This window comes from Equus asinus, chromosome 22 (assembly GCF_041296235.1).
Source record: "Equus asinus isolate D_3611 breed Donkey chromosome 22, EquAss-T2T_v2, whole genome shotgun sequence".
Lineage (NCBI taxonomy): Eukaryota > Metazoa > Chordata > Mammalia > Perissodactyla > Equidae > Equus > Equus asinus.
The window spans coordinates 18,863,414-18,880,752 of NC_091811.1; the positions used below are offsets into that span (position 1 = coordinate 18,863,414).

Consider the following 17,339-nt stretch of genomic DNA (forward strand, 5'->3'; position numbering starts at 1 on the left):
AATTGATTGAATTCACTACTTGAAAGACACAGGGTGGCTGGACGTATTAAAAAACAAGACCCAAAAATATTCTGCCTCCAGAAACACATCTCAGCTCTAAAGAAAAACATAGGGTCAGAGTGAAGGGATGGAAGATGATACTCCAAACAAAAGAAAGTGGAAGTGGACAAACTTATATAAGACAAAGCAGTTTTTGAGATAAAAAAGATAAAGAGAGATAAAGATAGGCTTTATCTAATGATAAAAGACACATTCCACCAAGAAGGCATACACTCATTAATATAAATGCACCTAACATGGGGGTACAAAAATATATAAAGGAACTATTAACAGACCCAAAGGGAGAAACTGACAGCAACACAATAATAGTAGGGGACCTTAACACCCCACTTATGTCAATGGATAGATCATCCAGACAGAAAGTCAACAAGGACACAGTGACCCTAAATGAAACACTAGACCAGATGAGTTTAATAGATATCCATAGAACACTCTATCCAAAGACAGCTGAATACACATTCTTCTCAAGTGCATATGGAACATTCTCAAAGATAGACCACATGTTGGGAAACAAGGTGAGCCTCAATAAATTTAAGAAGATTGAAATCCTATCAAGCATCTTTTTTGACCAAAATGGTAAGAAACTAGAAATCAGCTATAAGGAGTAAGCTGGAAAAGACACAAATACATGGAGACTAAACAACATGCTACTGAACAACTATTGGATATGAAGAAATAAAAGTAGAAATAAAAAAATACCTGGGGACAAATGAAAATGAAAACACAACATACCAAAACCTATGGGATGCACCAAAAGTGGTACCAAGAGGGAAACTTATAGCAATACAGGCTTACCTCAACAAACAAGGAAAACCTCAAACAAACAATCTAATAGTATACCTAAAAGAACTAGAGAAAGAACAAACAAAGCCCAAAGCCAGTAGAAGGAAGGAAATAATAAAAGTCAGAACAGAAATAAACAAAATAGAGACTAAGAAAACAATAGAAAGGATCCATGAAACTAAGAGCTTGTTCTTTGAGGAGATAAACAAAACTGACATGCTATTAACCATACTCGCTAAGATAAAAAGAGAGAAGACTCAAATAAATAAAATCAGAAATGAAAGAGTAGAAATGACAATGGGCACCACAGAATTACAAAGGATTGTAAGAGAATACTATGAAATGCAATACACCAACAAACTTGATAACCTAGAAGAAATGGATAAATTCTTAGACTCACACAACCTCCTAAAACTGAATCAAGAAAAAAATAGAGAATCTGAATAGACCAATCACAAACAAAGAGACTGAAACAGTAATAAAAAACCTCCCAAAAAACAAAAGTCCAGGACAAGATGGCTTCTCTGGAGAATTCTACCAAACATTCAAAGAAAATTTAGTACCTGTCCTTCTCAAATTATTCCAAAAAATTGTAGAGGATGAGATGTTTCCTAACTCATTTTATAGAGGCAACATTACCCTGATACCAAAAACAAACAAGGACAACACAAAAAAGGAAAATTACAGACCAATATTGCCGAGGAACATAGATGCAGGAGTCCTCAACAAAATATTAGCAAATCGAATACAACAATACATTAAAAGGATCATATGCTACGATCAAGTGGGATTTATTCCAGGGATTCAGGGATGGTTGAACATCTGCAAATCAATCAATGTGATACACCACATGAACAAAATGAGGGATAAGAATCACATGATCATCTCAATAGATGCAGAGAAAGCATTTGACAAGATCCAACATTCATTTATGATAAAAACTCTCAATAAAATGGGTATAGAAGGAAAGTACGTCAACATAACAAAGGTCATATATGACAAATCCACAGCCAACATTGTATTTAATGGTGAAAAGCTGAAAGTTATCCCTCTGAGAACAGGAACAAGACAAAGGGGCCCACTCTCACTACTCTTATTCAACATAGTGCTGGAAGTTTTAGCCAGAGCAATTAGGCAAGAAAAAGAAATAAAAGGGATCCAAATTGGAAAGGAAAAAGTGACACTCTCACTGTTTGCAGATGAAATGAGTCTACTTATAGAAAATCCTAAAGAATCCACCAGAAAACTATTAGAAATAATCAATAGCTACAGCAAAGTTTCAAGGTACAAAATCAACTTATAAAAATCGGTTGCATTTCTATACACTAATAACAAATGAGCAGAAAGAGAAGTCTAGAATACAACCCCATTTACAATCATAGCAAAAAGAATAGAATACCCAGGAATAAATTTAACCAAGGAGAGGAAAGGCCTATACACTGAAAACTATCAGACATTATTGAAAAAAATCAAAGACAACATAAAGAAATGGAAAGATATTCCATGCTCACAGACTAGAAGAATAAACATAGTTAAAATGTCCATATTACCTAAAGAAATCTACAGATTCAATGCAATCCCTATCAGAATCCCAATGACATTCTTCATGGAAATAGAACAAATAATCCTAAAATTTATATGGGACAGCAAAAGACCCTGAATAGTCAAAGCAATCCTGAGAAAAAGAACAAATCTGGAAGTATCACAATCCCTGACTTCAAAATATACTACAGAGCTATAGTAATCAAAATAGCTTGGTGCTGGCAGAAAATCAGACACCTAGATCAATGGAAAAGAGTTGAGAGGTCAGAAATAAGACCACACATCTATGGATAGGTATTCTTTGACAAAGGAACCAAGAACATACAACGGAGAGAGGAAAGTCTCTTCAATAAATGGTGCTGGGAAAACTGGACAGCCACATGCAAAAGAATGAAAGTAGACCATTATCTTACCCCTTAGACAAAAATTAACTCACAATGTATTAAAGACTCGAATGTAAGACCTGAAACCATTAAACTCCTAGATGAAAGTATAGGCAGTACACTCTTTGACATCAGTCTTAGTAGTATCTTTTTGAACACCGTGTCTACTCAGGGAAGGGAAACAAAAGAAAAAACTAACAAATCAGACTACATCAGACTAAAAAGCTTCTGCAAGGCAAACGAAACCATGAACAAAACAAAAGGCAACACAGCAACTGGGAGAAAATATTTGCAAATCATATATCTGACAAGGTGTTAATTTCCAAAATATATAAAGAACTCATATAACTCAAAAAAATACCTCATCAAAAAATGGGCAGAAGATATGAACAGACGTTTTTCCAAAGAAGATATACAGATGGCCAACAAGCACATGAAAAGATGTTCAACATCACTCATTTGGAAAATGCAAATCAAAACTACAATGAGATATCACCTTACACATGTCATAATGGCTATAATTTACAAGATACGAAATAACAAATATTGGAGAGGATGTGGAGAAAAAGGGACCCTCATACAGTGCTGTTAGGAATGCAAACTGGTGTAGCCACTTAAGAAAAAAGTATGGAGATTTCACAAAAAATCAAAAATAGAAATACCATTTGATCCAGCTATCTCACTACTGAGTATTATCCAAAGAATATGAAATCAACCATTCAAAGAGACTTATGCACCCCTATGTTCATTGCAGCATTATTCATAGCAGCCAAGACATGGAAGCAACCCAAGTGCCCATTAATGGATGAATGGATAAAGAAAATGTGGTATGTATATATACAATGGAATACAAATCAGTCATAAAAAAGATAAAATTGTATCATTTGCGACAACATGGGCAGATCTTGAGAGTATTATGCTAAGTGAAATAAGTCAGACAGAGAAAGACAAACACCATATGATTTCACTCATACGTGGAAGATAAACAAACATGTGGACATAGAGAACAGATTAGTGGTTACCAAAGGGGAAAGGGGTTGGGGGAGGGCAAAAGTGGCAAAATGGCACATATGTATGGTGACAGATAAAAAGTACACTATTGGCGGTGAACACAATGCAGTCTATACAGAAAGTGAAATACAATAATGTACACCTGAAGTTTGTATAATATGGTAAGCCAACATGACCTCAATAAAAATAAAATCATATGATCATCTCCATAAATGCAGAAAAGACATTTGACAAAATTCAACATCCATTTATAATAAAAACTCTCAACAAGTTGAGTAAAGAAAGATTGTACCTCAATGTAATAAAGGCCATATATGACAAGGCTACAACTAACAACATACTCAATTGCAAAAAGCTGAAAGCTTTTCCTCTGACATCACAAACAAGTCAAGGATGCTTACTTTCGTCACTTTTATTGAACATAGTTTTGGCATTATTAGCCCTACCAGTTAGGCAAGAGAAAGAAAGAAAAGACATGCAAATCTGAAAGGAAGAAGTAAAACTGTCACTATTTGCAGATGACGTGACATTATATATAGAAAATCCGAAAGACTCTACCAAAAAGCTGTTAGAATTAATAAAAGAATTCAGTAAAGTTGCAGGGTACAATATCTACATACAAAAATAGTTGCATTTCTATACACTGACAACGAAGTATCAGAAAGAGAAATTAAGAAAACAATCCCCAGGCTGGCCCAGTGGCGTAGTGGTTAAGTTCATGCACTCCACTTCGGTGGCCTGGGCTTGACAGGTTTGGATCCTGGGCATGGACCCAGCACAGCTTGTCAAGCCACGCTGTGGCAGCATCCCACATAAAACAGAGGAAGATTGGTACAGATGTTGGCTCAGCGACAAATCTTTCTCAAGCTAAAGGAGGAGGATTGTCAACAGATGTTGGCTCAGGGCCAATCTTCCTCACACACACACAATACTATTTATGATTGCATTGAAAATAATAAAACATCTAGAAATAAATTTAATCAAGGAGGAGAAAGACCTGTACACTGGAAACTATAAGATGTTGATAAAAGACATTGAAGAAGATAAATAATTGCAAAGATTTGCTGTGCTGACTGATTGGAAGAATTAATATTATTGAAATGTCCACATTACCCAAAGCAATATACAGGTTCACTGCAATCCTTATCAAAATTCCAATGGCATTTTTTGCAGATATAGAACAAACACCCTTAAATTTGTATAGAACTACAAAAGACAAGAAATAGCCAAAGCAATCTTGAGAAAGAAAAAAACAAAGCTGTAGGCAACATGCTTCCTGATTTCAAACTATATTACAAATCTATAGTAATCAAAGCAATATGGTATTGACATAAAAACTGACACAGAGATCAATGAAACAGAATAGAGAGCCCAGAAATAAATTTATGCATAAAGGGCCAATTAATTTACGAGAATGGAGCCAAGAATGTACAATGGGGAAAGGATAATCTCTTCAATAATAGTGTTGGGAAAACTGTACAACCATATGCATAAAAGAATGAAACTGGATTATCGTCTTACACCATACACAAAAATTAACTCAAAATAGATGAAGGACTTGAAAGTAAGACCTCAAACCATAAATCTCCTAGAAGAAAACATAGGGAAAAGCTCCTTGACATTTTTCTTGGCAGTGATTTTTTTAGATTTGACACCAAAAGCAAAAACTAGGCAAGTGGGACTACATCAAACTAAAAGCTTCTGCACAGCAAAAGAAAACATCAACAAAATGAAAAGGCAACTCACAGAATGCGAGAAAATATTCGTAAATTATATTTCTGATAAGGGGTTAATATCCAAAATATATAAAGAGCTCACACAACTCAATACCAAAAAACCAAACAATCTGATTAAAAAATGGGCAGAGGATCTGAATAGACATTTTTGAAGAAAACATACAGTTAGCCAACAGGTACATAAAAAGGTGCCCAACATCACTAATCATCAGAGAAACACAAATCAAAACCACAGTGAGATATCACCTCACATCTGTTGGAATAGCTAATATCAAAATGACAAGGGGCCGGCCCTGTGGCCGAGTGGTTAAGTTTGCACGCTCCACTTCGGGGGCCCAAGGTGTTGCCTTTCCGATCCTGGGCGCAGACATGGGATCGCTCATCAAGCCATGCTGAGGTGGCATCCCATATAGCACAAACAGAAGGACCTACAACCAGAATATACAACTATGTACCGGGGGGCTTTGGGGAGAAGAAGAAGGGGAAAAAAATAAGATTGGCAACAGATGTCAGTGTAGGTGCCAATCGTTAAAAAAAAAAGAGGAAGTAATCACAGTTGGCGAGGATGTTGAGAAAAGGGAACCCTTGTGTACTGTTAGTGGGAATGTAAATAGGTGCAGCTAATATGGAAAATGGTATAGAAGTTCCTGAAAAAATTAAAAATATAACTATTATATGATCCAGCAATTTAACTTCTGGGTATTTATCTGAAGGAAATGAAAACACTAATTTGAAAAGATATGTACACCCCCATGTTTATTGCAGCATTAGTGATCATAATCAAGACATGGAAGCAACTTAATGTCAATCAATGGATGATAGATAAAGAAAAAAATGTGGTATATATGTGTGTGTATATATATATGTTGTATGTATATGTTGTATATGTGTTATATACATATATGTATAATGGAATATACTACCCCATTATATGGTATTATTCCATTATATGATGTTATTCCATTAATGGTATATGTGTTATGTATATAATGGAATATTATTCAGCCATAAAAAAGGAAATCTTGCAATTTTCAACAGCATGGATGGACCTTGAAGGCATTATGCTAAGTGAAATAAGTCAGACATAGAAAGACAAACACCATATAATCATACTTATATGTGGAATCTTCAAGAAAAACAAGCTCATAGATACAAATAACAGATTGCTGAGTACCAGAGGTAGGGGGTTGGGGTGGGCAAAATGGGTGAAGGTGGGCAAAAGGTGAAAACTTCCAGTTATAAAATAAATAAGTCCTGGGGATGTAATGTACAGCATGGTGACTATAGTTAACACTGTATTGTATATTTGAAAGTTGCTAAGAAAGTAGATCTTAAAAGTCCTCATCATGGGGCCGGCCCGGTGGCGCAGCGGTTAAGTTCGCACGTTCCGCTTCTCGGCGGCCCGGGGTTCGCTAGTTCGGATCCCGGGTGCGGACATGGCACTGCTTGGCAGCCATGCTGTGGTAGGCGTCCCACGTATAAACTAGAGGAAGATGGGCACGGATGTTAGCTCAGGACCAGTCTTCCTCAGCAAAAAGAGGAGGACTGACAGTAGTTAGCTGAGGGCTAATCTTCCTCCAAAAAACAAACAAACAAACAAAAAGTCCTCATCATAAGAAAAGAATCTTTTAACTATGTGTGGTGATGGATGTTAACGCTGACTTATTGTGGTGATCATTTCCCAATATAAACAAATGTAGAATCATTATGTTGTACACCTGAAACTAATATAAGGTTATATGTCAATTATATCTCAATCAAAAAAAAGAAACAAGGTTGGGACATATGGATTAAATTTGCCCCATTCAAACTTCATTTTGTAGACATATCTTACACTCATCACTTAGATTTGAAAATATAAAATCTCACTAACAACATCCCACAGAGCTGGACAGACACATAGAAACAGACAGTAATTCACCTGTACACGTGATATAAGCTTCCTGTGTTGGAGGGCATGAACTGTATTTCCAAGGGTCGGAAGGACACTGCCAGAGGGACTTATCAGTTTTCCGACACTGGATTCCATCTACCCATCGTGGTCTAGAACCTTCTCTAAAGGCAACAGAAGTATTTAGGGTCCCACTGTCTCCACAGCCAAGCTGTCTGCAGATCATGGACAAGGTCATGGCTTCCAAGCTGTTGCGGCAGACACTGCCCCAGGTCCCATTGTAGAAAACTTCCAGCCACCCAGCACACTCCTGGTCCTCACTCACCATCCTGAGGGCCAGGAACTCTAAAATTGAAAGGGGTAGGGGAACAGGGCACAGTGAACATTCCACTCAACGCACTGCGTTTTTCTCTATCGCACAGATTGTGAACAGTCATCTCTGACTTTGCTGAGGAAGCACCCACCAGGTGGCAAGACTGAAAACTGTCTCTTTTTTACCTGACTTTGTCCGCTTGTGTCTGTCTTTCTATTTCTACCACAATGACGTAGTGGAATATGAACTGAGAGGACCCCTGACCTGGCACTCTGCATGGAGGGAAAGCTGAATCCTTCATCCTGACAGAACTTCTGACAGAGTGTGTGAAAGGGAGTGGGGATAGTGAGGTGGTAGGCAGAATAATGCACCCCCAAAGATGCCTACGTCCCAATCCCTGGGACCTCTGAATGTGTTACCTCACATAGCAAAAGGGACTGTACAGATGTGATTAAGATAAGGACCTTGGAATGGTGAGGTTAACCTGGAATGTCATGGATTAGCCAGGTGAGTCATCTAATCACATTCTTAGACCCACTATCCTTAAAAGTGGAATACTTTTCCTGGCTTTGGTTAGAGGGAGGTCTAACTATGGAAGAATGGTTAGAGATGTGCAATATTGCTGGTCTGATGATGAAGGAAGAGGGCATTGAGTCAAGGGATGCAGTCAGATTCTAGAAGCTTGAAAAGACAAGAAAAGGATTCTCCTCCAGAGCCTCAGAAGAGATACAGACCTACTGACGCCTTGATTTTAGCCCAGTGAGATCAGTGTTGGACATCTAACTTACAAAACTGGAAGATAACAAATATATGTAGTTTAAAACCACTAATAATGTGATAATTTGTTACAACAACAAATGGAAACTAGTACAGTGGATCTCAAGATTCTACTACTGTGGGTAACTGAAGACTGAGCCCTGCTTTCAAATGGAAACTGTAAGAAATGGCTCTGCCAGCAGATATTTCTGAGAAGGAAGGATGAGACCCTTAGCTGCTGTAGGAGGAAAAGAGTGCCTAATCTTCATAACTGCTAGAAAGACTGGCATTATGGAAGCAAGCTTTCTTCTATGGCTCTTCCAGCAACATGTCCTGGAGGCTGAGACTCCCATCTTCCAGAGCCCCACCTCCTCCACCAGCCTATGGACAATGTGCAGCGCAGACCTGAGCAGATGACCCCTGTGTCCTCCTTGTGCCTGCAGTCGTGCTGCCCCCAGCCTGGGGAAGGGCACTTCCACACGTGGGACTCCTTTCCGCTGCAGTTCAGGTCATCCAGCCAGATGGGCCCTGATCCTGCCCCAAAGTGAGCAGAGACTGTGGCATTGAGGGCCTCTCCACAGCCCAGCTGTCGGCACACCACATGGGCATCGTTCAGGTCCCAGTTGTCATCACAGATGGTGCCCCAGGTGCCCCGGTGAAGGATCTCCACTCTGCCAGCACAGGGACCACCCCCGTCCACCAGGCGGAGTTGTCTGCTGTCTGAGGAGAGAGAGTCATGCCAACGGGGCATTTAAAGGTCAATGAGAAGGGTTTTCTGGTCCTGTGGGACCCCTCACCTGAGCAGTGGGCAGCGCTCTCCTCTGAGGCTGCAGAGCCTGCTGGTTTGGACACAGAGTCATTGCACTGAGGCAGCACCTGGGTCTGGTTTCCTGCAGAAACCACAGTGGTCAGAGGGTTAGCAGGGTTGAAGAACAGGGAAGTGAATCAAACTAAATTACAATCTAGTGTGGGGTCTGAGATGAAAGCTGTAACATAGTAGTCATGTTATCGTAATTTTAGAGTTCGCCTTCTTTATGGAGAGTTCTGCTTCTGACAATGCCAAATTTTCTGTTTTAAGCTAAGCGTTGCACTAGGAGTGAATTTAGAAAAGCAGGAACCTATCAATAGTGTTTGAAAGTGTTGTAGAGCTACCATGGCAGTGAGAAGTTTTGGAGGCAAGATCTCAGAGACAAGTAAAGGGCGGAGGTGAGCCGCTTTCCCCTTTAGGGCTTTGTCAATTCAGAGGTAATAGCTGAGGCTGAAAAGCTCAGCAGAGACTTTGCTGGACTCACAGGCTCAGGAAACACAAAGTGTAGTTCAGGGTCAGCCAAGGAGGAGGAGCCTGTTAACCAGAACCCTTGTACCACAGAAGGAAGAGTGAACTGAAAGTAGACTATTGCTCACAGCTTCTAATCACTTCACCTCCTCTTAAATAAGGTGACCCGTAAATCAGGTGCCTAGAGGAAGCAAAATATCCTTTCTGAAGGATTTCTGCAATTTTTCACCTAAAGCCTGTCATTAAAAAAATGCTCATGTAAAAGAGATTTCATGGAAAATGAAGAAGGAAAAGGAGACATTAGGAAGATTTTCACAGGGCATCTAGCTATTGGCGTTACCTGACGAGGAGTGTAAACAACCATGATGGAAATGTTTGTGGAATTAAATGACAAGATGCTATCAGAAACTATCTTTTAGTTTGCTTATTGGCCATTTGTATATCATCTTTTGGGATGTATCTCTTCAAATCTTTTCCCATCTTTAAACTGGATATTTGTCTTGTTTTTGAGCTGTAAGAATTCTTTACATATTCTGAGTGTATTTTGTCAGACAAACATATTGCAAATTTTTCCCTATCAGTGGAATACCTTTTCATTTCTTAATGTTGCCTTTCAAGGAGCAAAAGTTAAATTTTTTTTTTTTTAAATTGGCAATTAAGGGGCCTGCCTGGTGGTGCACTTGTTAAGTGTGCACATTCTGCTTTGGTGGCCCGGGGTTTGCCAGATTGGTTCCCGGGTGCGGACATAGCACTACTTGACAAGCCATGCTGTGGTAGGCATCCCACATATAAAGTAGAGGAAGATGGGCATGGATGTGAGCTCAGGGCTGGTCTTCCTTCAAAAAAAAAAAAAAAAAGAAAAAGAAAAGATTGGCAATTGAGCTAACAACTGTTGCCAATCTTCTTCTTTTTTTTCCTGCTTTTTCTCCCCCAACCCTCCCAGTACATAGTTGTATATTTTAGTTGTGGGTCCTTCTAGTCGTGGCATGTGGGACAGTGCCTCAACATGGCCTAATAAGTGGTGCCATGTCCACGCCCAGGATCCGAAACCAGCGAAACCCTGGGCCACCAAAGTGGAGCATGCTAACTTAACCACTCGGGCATGGGCCGGCCCCAAAAGTTTTAAATTTTGATGAAGTCTAACGCTCAATTTTTTAAATGCTTAATGCCTTTTCTGCCTTAGGAAATGTTTGTGTACCCAAGATCATGAAAATTTTCTCTTATGCTTTCATTTAGAAGTTTAATAATTTAAAATTTTACATTTAGGTTGGTAATAATTCTGAGTTTATTTTTTGGTATGGTGTGAAGAAAGGGTTGCAGTTTATTTTTCACCCATTCAGACATCTATTTATTCCAACATCATTTTTTGAAAAGACTATACTTCCTCCAGTGAAATATTTTGGCATCTGCATTAGTTTTTTAGGGCTGCCATAACAAAGTGCCACAAACTGGGTGGCTTAAATAGCAGAAATTTACTTTCTCACAATTCTGGAAGCTAGACGTCCAAGACCAAGGTGTTGGCAAGATTGATTTCTTATGGGGGCCAAGACAAGGATCTGTTCCAGGCCTCTCTCCTTGGTTTGTAGATGGCTATCTTCTCCCTGTGTCTTCATATGATCTTCTTCCCATGTGTGTCTGTGTCTGAACCTCCTCTTCTTATAAAGATAGCAGTCATATTGATTAGGGTCCATTCATATGGTTTCACTTACCTTAATTACCTCGTTAGAAGCCCTTTCTCCAAATACAGTCATATTCTGAGGTGCTGCAGATTAGGACTTCAACACATGAATTTTGTGAGGGAGGAGGACACAAATTAGGTCATCGCATCTTTGTATACAGTCAACCTACTATACAGGTATTTGGGTCCATTTCTGAACTCTCTATTCTGTTGCATTGATCTGTTGCATCTATCTTTACTCCAAGACTGTACTGTCCTGGTTACTGCAACTTTATAGTTAAATCCTGAAATCAGGTAGCTTCCAAATTTGTCCTTCTTCAAAATTGTTTTGCCCATTTCATTCTACGTAGATTTTAGAATTGGCTTGTCAATTTCTACCCAAAAATGCTTACCTCATTGAAATGAGTTAACATGGTACCTTAGCTGCTTTGGTCTGTTTTAGTGAAAATAAAAATAAGAGAAGCAGTCTGAGGCTGCCAGAGTCTCAGAGTTATAGCTAGTGATTTACTCTGTAAAGGGGAAGGCCATAACACCATAAAAGAGTTGGATGGATATCTTCTACAATCAGAATATGGTCCCAATTCAGTGGAAGATCACTAAAAAGACCTTACATGAAGCAGGGGAAAAGAATCAGGAACTCCTAAAACATGGAGATATTAAGTCAGAGGGTTAAGACACTTTGGAGGATAGTATAAACATTTTTTCCCCAAACCGTTATTGTTAGATTTTGTGCGTGGGAGATCAAAAAACTATTTCCTTTGTACTAAATTCTGATGAATGGAAGGGCATATACAGTCTTCCGCAAGACATTCAATTTGCTGTAGCTTTTGCAGAAATGTGGATGGAGAGACAAGCTCTCAAGCTGATGAGTTATATGAAGGCAGGTGTGCATGACTTATGCCCTGCATAAGAGAATTGTCCAGCTCCACTCTTAAGTGGAATCCTCCCTCTGAGGGTGCTGAAATATTGAGAATGCAAGCATGTTTGCATTGGTTATATGATGATACTAAAATTTTCCTGATCCTATGCTTTTGACCCTGTGATAAAAGGGGCTTTTGCTGCTTGGGCTCCCTATCTGGCTGTTATTTGGGAGATGAGATGATATCAGGGTAACTGTTGTGGATCTTCTTGCCCAACAACTGCAAATGGTGCTAAACAATGGGAAAATGATTAGAATTTTTCAAAGAAAGGAAACAATAGGTTATAAAAACACATTGGGGCAATTAAACTGGGTGGAAGTATTCAGCTGGTTGATTAAAAATGGAATGAAACAGGAGGAGACAGATGGAGTAGCCACCAAAATTTTATGAATCACCATAAGAGATTAGGTGGTCTAGCTGTCCCCAAACTCCTCAAACCGTAAAAAGACCAGGGCAAATTCATTTGGTTACTCCCAGGCTTGATGAATTTAAACTATTCACTGATTACACAAAAGAGGAATCTATGGATCTGTCAGAGCCAGTGCAGGTTAAAATGATGCAAGGTAAAAGAGAGGATTATGACTCTGAATGACAGGTGGGCCAGGGCACAGCCACCATCAGGGGATAGGAAGTTATTCCAATTGGTAGGGGGAAAATGGCTTGAGGGCGGTGAGGAATAATATTGGGATTTTTGGTGCTCAATGTACTGTCTATACCTAAACCTGACAATGGTAAATGAAAAAGCAATATAATTAATTTAGGAGGATATGGTGATATAATTGTAGAAAGCTTGCAGGTAAAAGTATGGCTAAAAGTAAAAATTTATAAATAAAAATAATGTATGTTTTTGCCTTGCCCTTGCTTGAATGTATTATAGGAATGGATGTGATGTCTGAATTGAGGACTCTTCCCTTACTCAAACCATTGGGAAAAGTGATGTTATGCTTTTCATTCTGTTCTAATTGGGGCTGCTAAGTGGGAACCTTAGAATTACCTAAACCCACTCAAGTGACTAATTCAAAATAGCATAAGATACCTTGGGGACATCAAGAATGTAGGCCTTATTTAAGGATCTCTCCCATATGACCGGTGGGAAAAACTGATGAATCCTGCAGACTAACAGTAGATTACAGAAATCTTAAAGTAGTGCTCCCTGTAGCAACAGCTGTATCCAATATAATATGAACAGCTCAAACTGTGCAACAGTTAAGGAAGATTGATGTTTTGTGATTGATTGGCTAATGCTTTCTTTTCAATTTCTACTTTGGAAAAAAGTCAAAGCCAATTTGTGTTCATGTGGGATGGACCCCAATATCAATTTACTGTGCTCCCACAGTATTTAATTCTCTTCTGTATTGTCACAGCTCAAATTGAGGTACATTCTGCATAATACTTGGCTTGTATTCTTTACAAATGCCAGTGTTATTAAATAAAGCAAGATTCAGAAAGTGTTCCACATTAAAGGAGAGTAAATGGAGAAAACAGAATGCAGCACATTACCTTGCATTTCTTTTTTGCCATGAATACTGTACATGGATCAGTTAATAAAATCGGAATAAAGCTTATGGACTAGAAAATAATATTATAGCAATGTTAATTTCTGAAATTTGGTAATTGTACTGTGGTTATGTAAGGAAATTCCTTCAAGTATTTTAGGGGTAAAGGGGCATCATATTAGCAACCTACAAATGTTAGCTACGAATTCAGAAAGATTTCACCTATTCAGGGAGAAATGGGGCAGGAGGAAAGAGAGACAGACAGAGATTACAGCAAAATACTAACATTGGAGAATCTGGATAAAGGTTATCCGGGAATTTTTATACTATTGAAACTTTTCTGTAAATACCAAATAATGTCAAAATAAAAAAAATTAAAAATAAAAGGTGAAAATAAGTCAGAGAGGATTCATTCCTAGGACATCTTCACTAAAAACGTAAAATGCCCAGGAGAAAACCTAGTAAAAGATGTGCAAAACCTCTGAGAGAAATTGAAGACTTAAAATGAATGGAGGGATATACCAGGTAAAAGAATCGGGAGACTCAATATTGTCAAAGTCGATTCATCTCCAAATTCATACGTGGATTAAAGGTAACCTCAATCAAGATACAGCTATGTTATTTTTTTTGCTGAAAAATTGCAAGCTGATTCTGAAAGTTATATGAAAATGCCAAAGACCAAGAATGACCAACACAATTGGCAAGAAAAGCAACAAAGTTAGAGGAGTTACTGTAAAGTAGCTCCTTTAAAGTAAAGTTATCCAGACTTACTATAAAGTTGCAATAATTAAGAAACTGTAGTTTTGTGCAAGGATAGAAAAATGATACAATGGAACAGAATAGAGAGTCTAGAAAGACTCAGACGTACATGCACTCTGCTTATGACAAAGGTGGCACTGCAGTGGGGTAGAGAGTCTTCTCAGGAGAAGATTCTGAGTCAATTGGATATCCACATTAAAATAAGAAACTTGACCCTTATCTCACACCACACACAGATATCAATCCCAGAAGGACTGTACAATTTTATATGCAAAAGAAAAATTATTAAACTTCTATAAGATACTCTCAGAAAATATTTTTATGATCTTGGGGTAGGCAAAGTTCTCTTCAAAAGGATGTAAGACACACTCAATGTACAGGAAAGATTGATAAGTTATACTTTATTAAGATTAAGAATTTGGTTCATCAAAGAATACTATACTATTAAGAGAGTAAAAATAAAACACAAAGGGTTAAACACATAAAATAAACAATACATATTTGCACCAAAAATCCCTGTCATGGTAATTTATAGCATTGTATTTGTAATATTCAAGAGCTGGAAACAACTCACATTTCTACCATCAGTTGAATAGATCAATACACAGTCATGTGATCATTCAACGGAATATTCTACAGCAATAAAATGAGTCAAGTGTTGCTATAAACAGCAACATGAAGGAATCCCAAACATAATGTAGAGTTAAGGAAGTTAGACAGAAAAGAAAACATGCTACATAATTTTATATAAAGTTCAAAAATCGATAAAAACATTCTATGGCAGTAGAAGTTAGGAAAGTTGTTTTCTTTGGAGAGGAGGGAGGGTATAATGATTAGTGGGATGTAGTGATGACTTCTGGAGTGCTGTTAATGCTCTCTTTATTGATCTGAGTTGGGCCATGACTAAGAGATACACTTATTGCTTACACATTGTTCTCTATGACTATGCTTAAGTAAAAATGTTTATTAAAAAATCTTACTCCTCTTAACACTTCTTGCCTTGACCTGAAAAACGAATGAACAATGAGAAGAACCATATCTCACCATGAAATATCTTACTTTTGAAGCCAGTTTTTCCACACTTTCTGCTCTTAGAGACATTTCACTTAAGGAGCATCCTAAGTACCAGTTAGCCCCTCCCTCTCTCTTACCTGAGCAGATCACAGAGGCTGTGTTTCCATGGGTACAGTCAGGAATGCCCAGGGCAGTCACAGGGCAATTCCACAGGAAGGACTCAGCCCCTGAGCAGTGAAATTGGGCTTTCCAGACCTGGTCACCTCCTTCCACAAAGTATGTTTCTTTTGGGGTAGAGATGGCGACTCCACAGCTGAGCTGATGACAGACAACATTGGCATTGGCCATACTCCAGTGGGAGGCACAGAGCGTTCTCCATTCTCCAGAAATATTCATCTCCACTTGTCCCTCACACTGAGAGGTGCCATTTTTCATGAGCCGGACTTCTGTGTACTCTGATGGGAGAAAATAGGATTTCAGCCACATCCCAGTTTTCCTTAGCACGGTATGCAGGGAGGTTCAAGTTCTGCTCTGCATCTCACCTGAACAGACAACTTGAACAGCCCCACTGTGGTGGCAAGAGCCTCCTGGACAGGGCACTCTGGGGCAGAACCAGAGCTCAGGCTCCTGCCCCTCACACCAGAACTCTTCAGCCCAGACTCGTCCATCTGACTCTCTGAAGGGCACATCCCCCAGGACAGACACAGCCTTGCCACACCCCAGCTCCTCACAGATGACCTGGGCAGTGGGGAGTGTGAAGTTCCCATCAGACACTGGAGTCCAGTCTCTCCCAGAATGCACTTCTACTTGCCCTGAGCAGGGTCCATCCCCTCCAACCAGATGCACAAATCCTAAGAGAAAACAAACAAACCCAGTGAGTGTTCCTGATTTTGGCTCAGCAATTGGAAACAACATTTCACAGGAAATGTGTGAAAGCTTTTCTTTTTCAGGGGTGGGGCATGGTGAGAGAACTTTACAGTTAGTGTCAGAATTGCATTTTCATGAGCGAGTTTCTGATGAGAATTCCAGAAGGATTTGCAAGGTCATTTTGGAATGGCTAAATCCCAGGAACATATACCTTGAAGTTGGTTAGAAATCTGAAGTCCTTATTTAGGGGTTTGGAAACTCCAAGACCCAACGAAAGTGCACTGTAGTGGGAATTCGAACTTGGATGCAGAGATATGAAGAGCTGAACTAATCCAGAGTTAAAAAAGAATCAAGGGATTCAAGAGATTAAAGGCCTATCAGTCAGACCAGTTTAGAGGACCATCCTGAGATTTCTTGGGATAGAATTCTGGCCAGCTCTCTTTCAGGGGCCAATCCTCAAGTGACTGAGGATAGGGGAAAATCATGAGTGCATGCCAAACTGTAGACAGACTCAAGGGAGGAAGTATAGATATTATAACTAGTTCGCCTTTAAGATTTCACATTTATTTATTTATTTTTTTCCAAGTAATTTTATTAGGATTATAATAGTTTATAACATTGTGTAATTTCCAGTGTACATTATTATTTATCAGTTCCTGGGTACACTTCATAGTGCTCATCCCCAGTAGTCTAATTTTTATCCATCACCATACATATGTGCCCCTTTATCCCTTTCGCCCATCACCCCCGCCCCACCTTTCCTCTCTGGTAACCACTAATCTGTTGTCTTTATCCATGTATTAGTTATCTCCCACATATGAGTGAAATCATGCAGTATTTGTGTTTCTCTGTCT

The 17,339-nt window shown here is 38.9% G+C and overlaps 1 protein-coding gene across 5 annotated transcripts in view; it reads right to left on the bottom strand.

Annotated features, from left to right (window-relative positions):
* The window catches only part of LOC106847300 (antigen WC1.1-like), a 53,074-nt gene that overhangs the window by 17,952 nt on the left and 17,783 nt on the right, over positions 1-17,339 (bottom strand). For all 5 annotated transcript variants that reach the window (XR_011497197.1, XR_011497196.1, XM_014866505.3 and 2 more), the window contains exons 3-7: positions 16,161-16,469; positions 15,756-16,073; positions 9,273-9,365; positions 8,881-9,195; positions 7,437-7,751 (exon numbers count right to left, since the gene is read on the bottom strand). Coding sequence is in view for 3 of the 5 variants with exons in the window: in XM_014866505.3 (XP_014721991.2) it covers positions 7,437-7,751; positions 8,881-9,195; positions 9,273-9,365; positions 15,756-16,073; positions 16,161-16,469 (1,350 nt within the window). In the remaining 2 variants the exon portion in view is untranslated. The remainder of the gene's footprint in view (positions 1-7,436; positions 7,752-8,880; positions 9,196-9,272; positions 9,366-15,755; positions 16,074-16,160; positions 16,470-17,339) is intronic.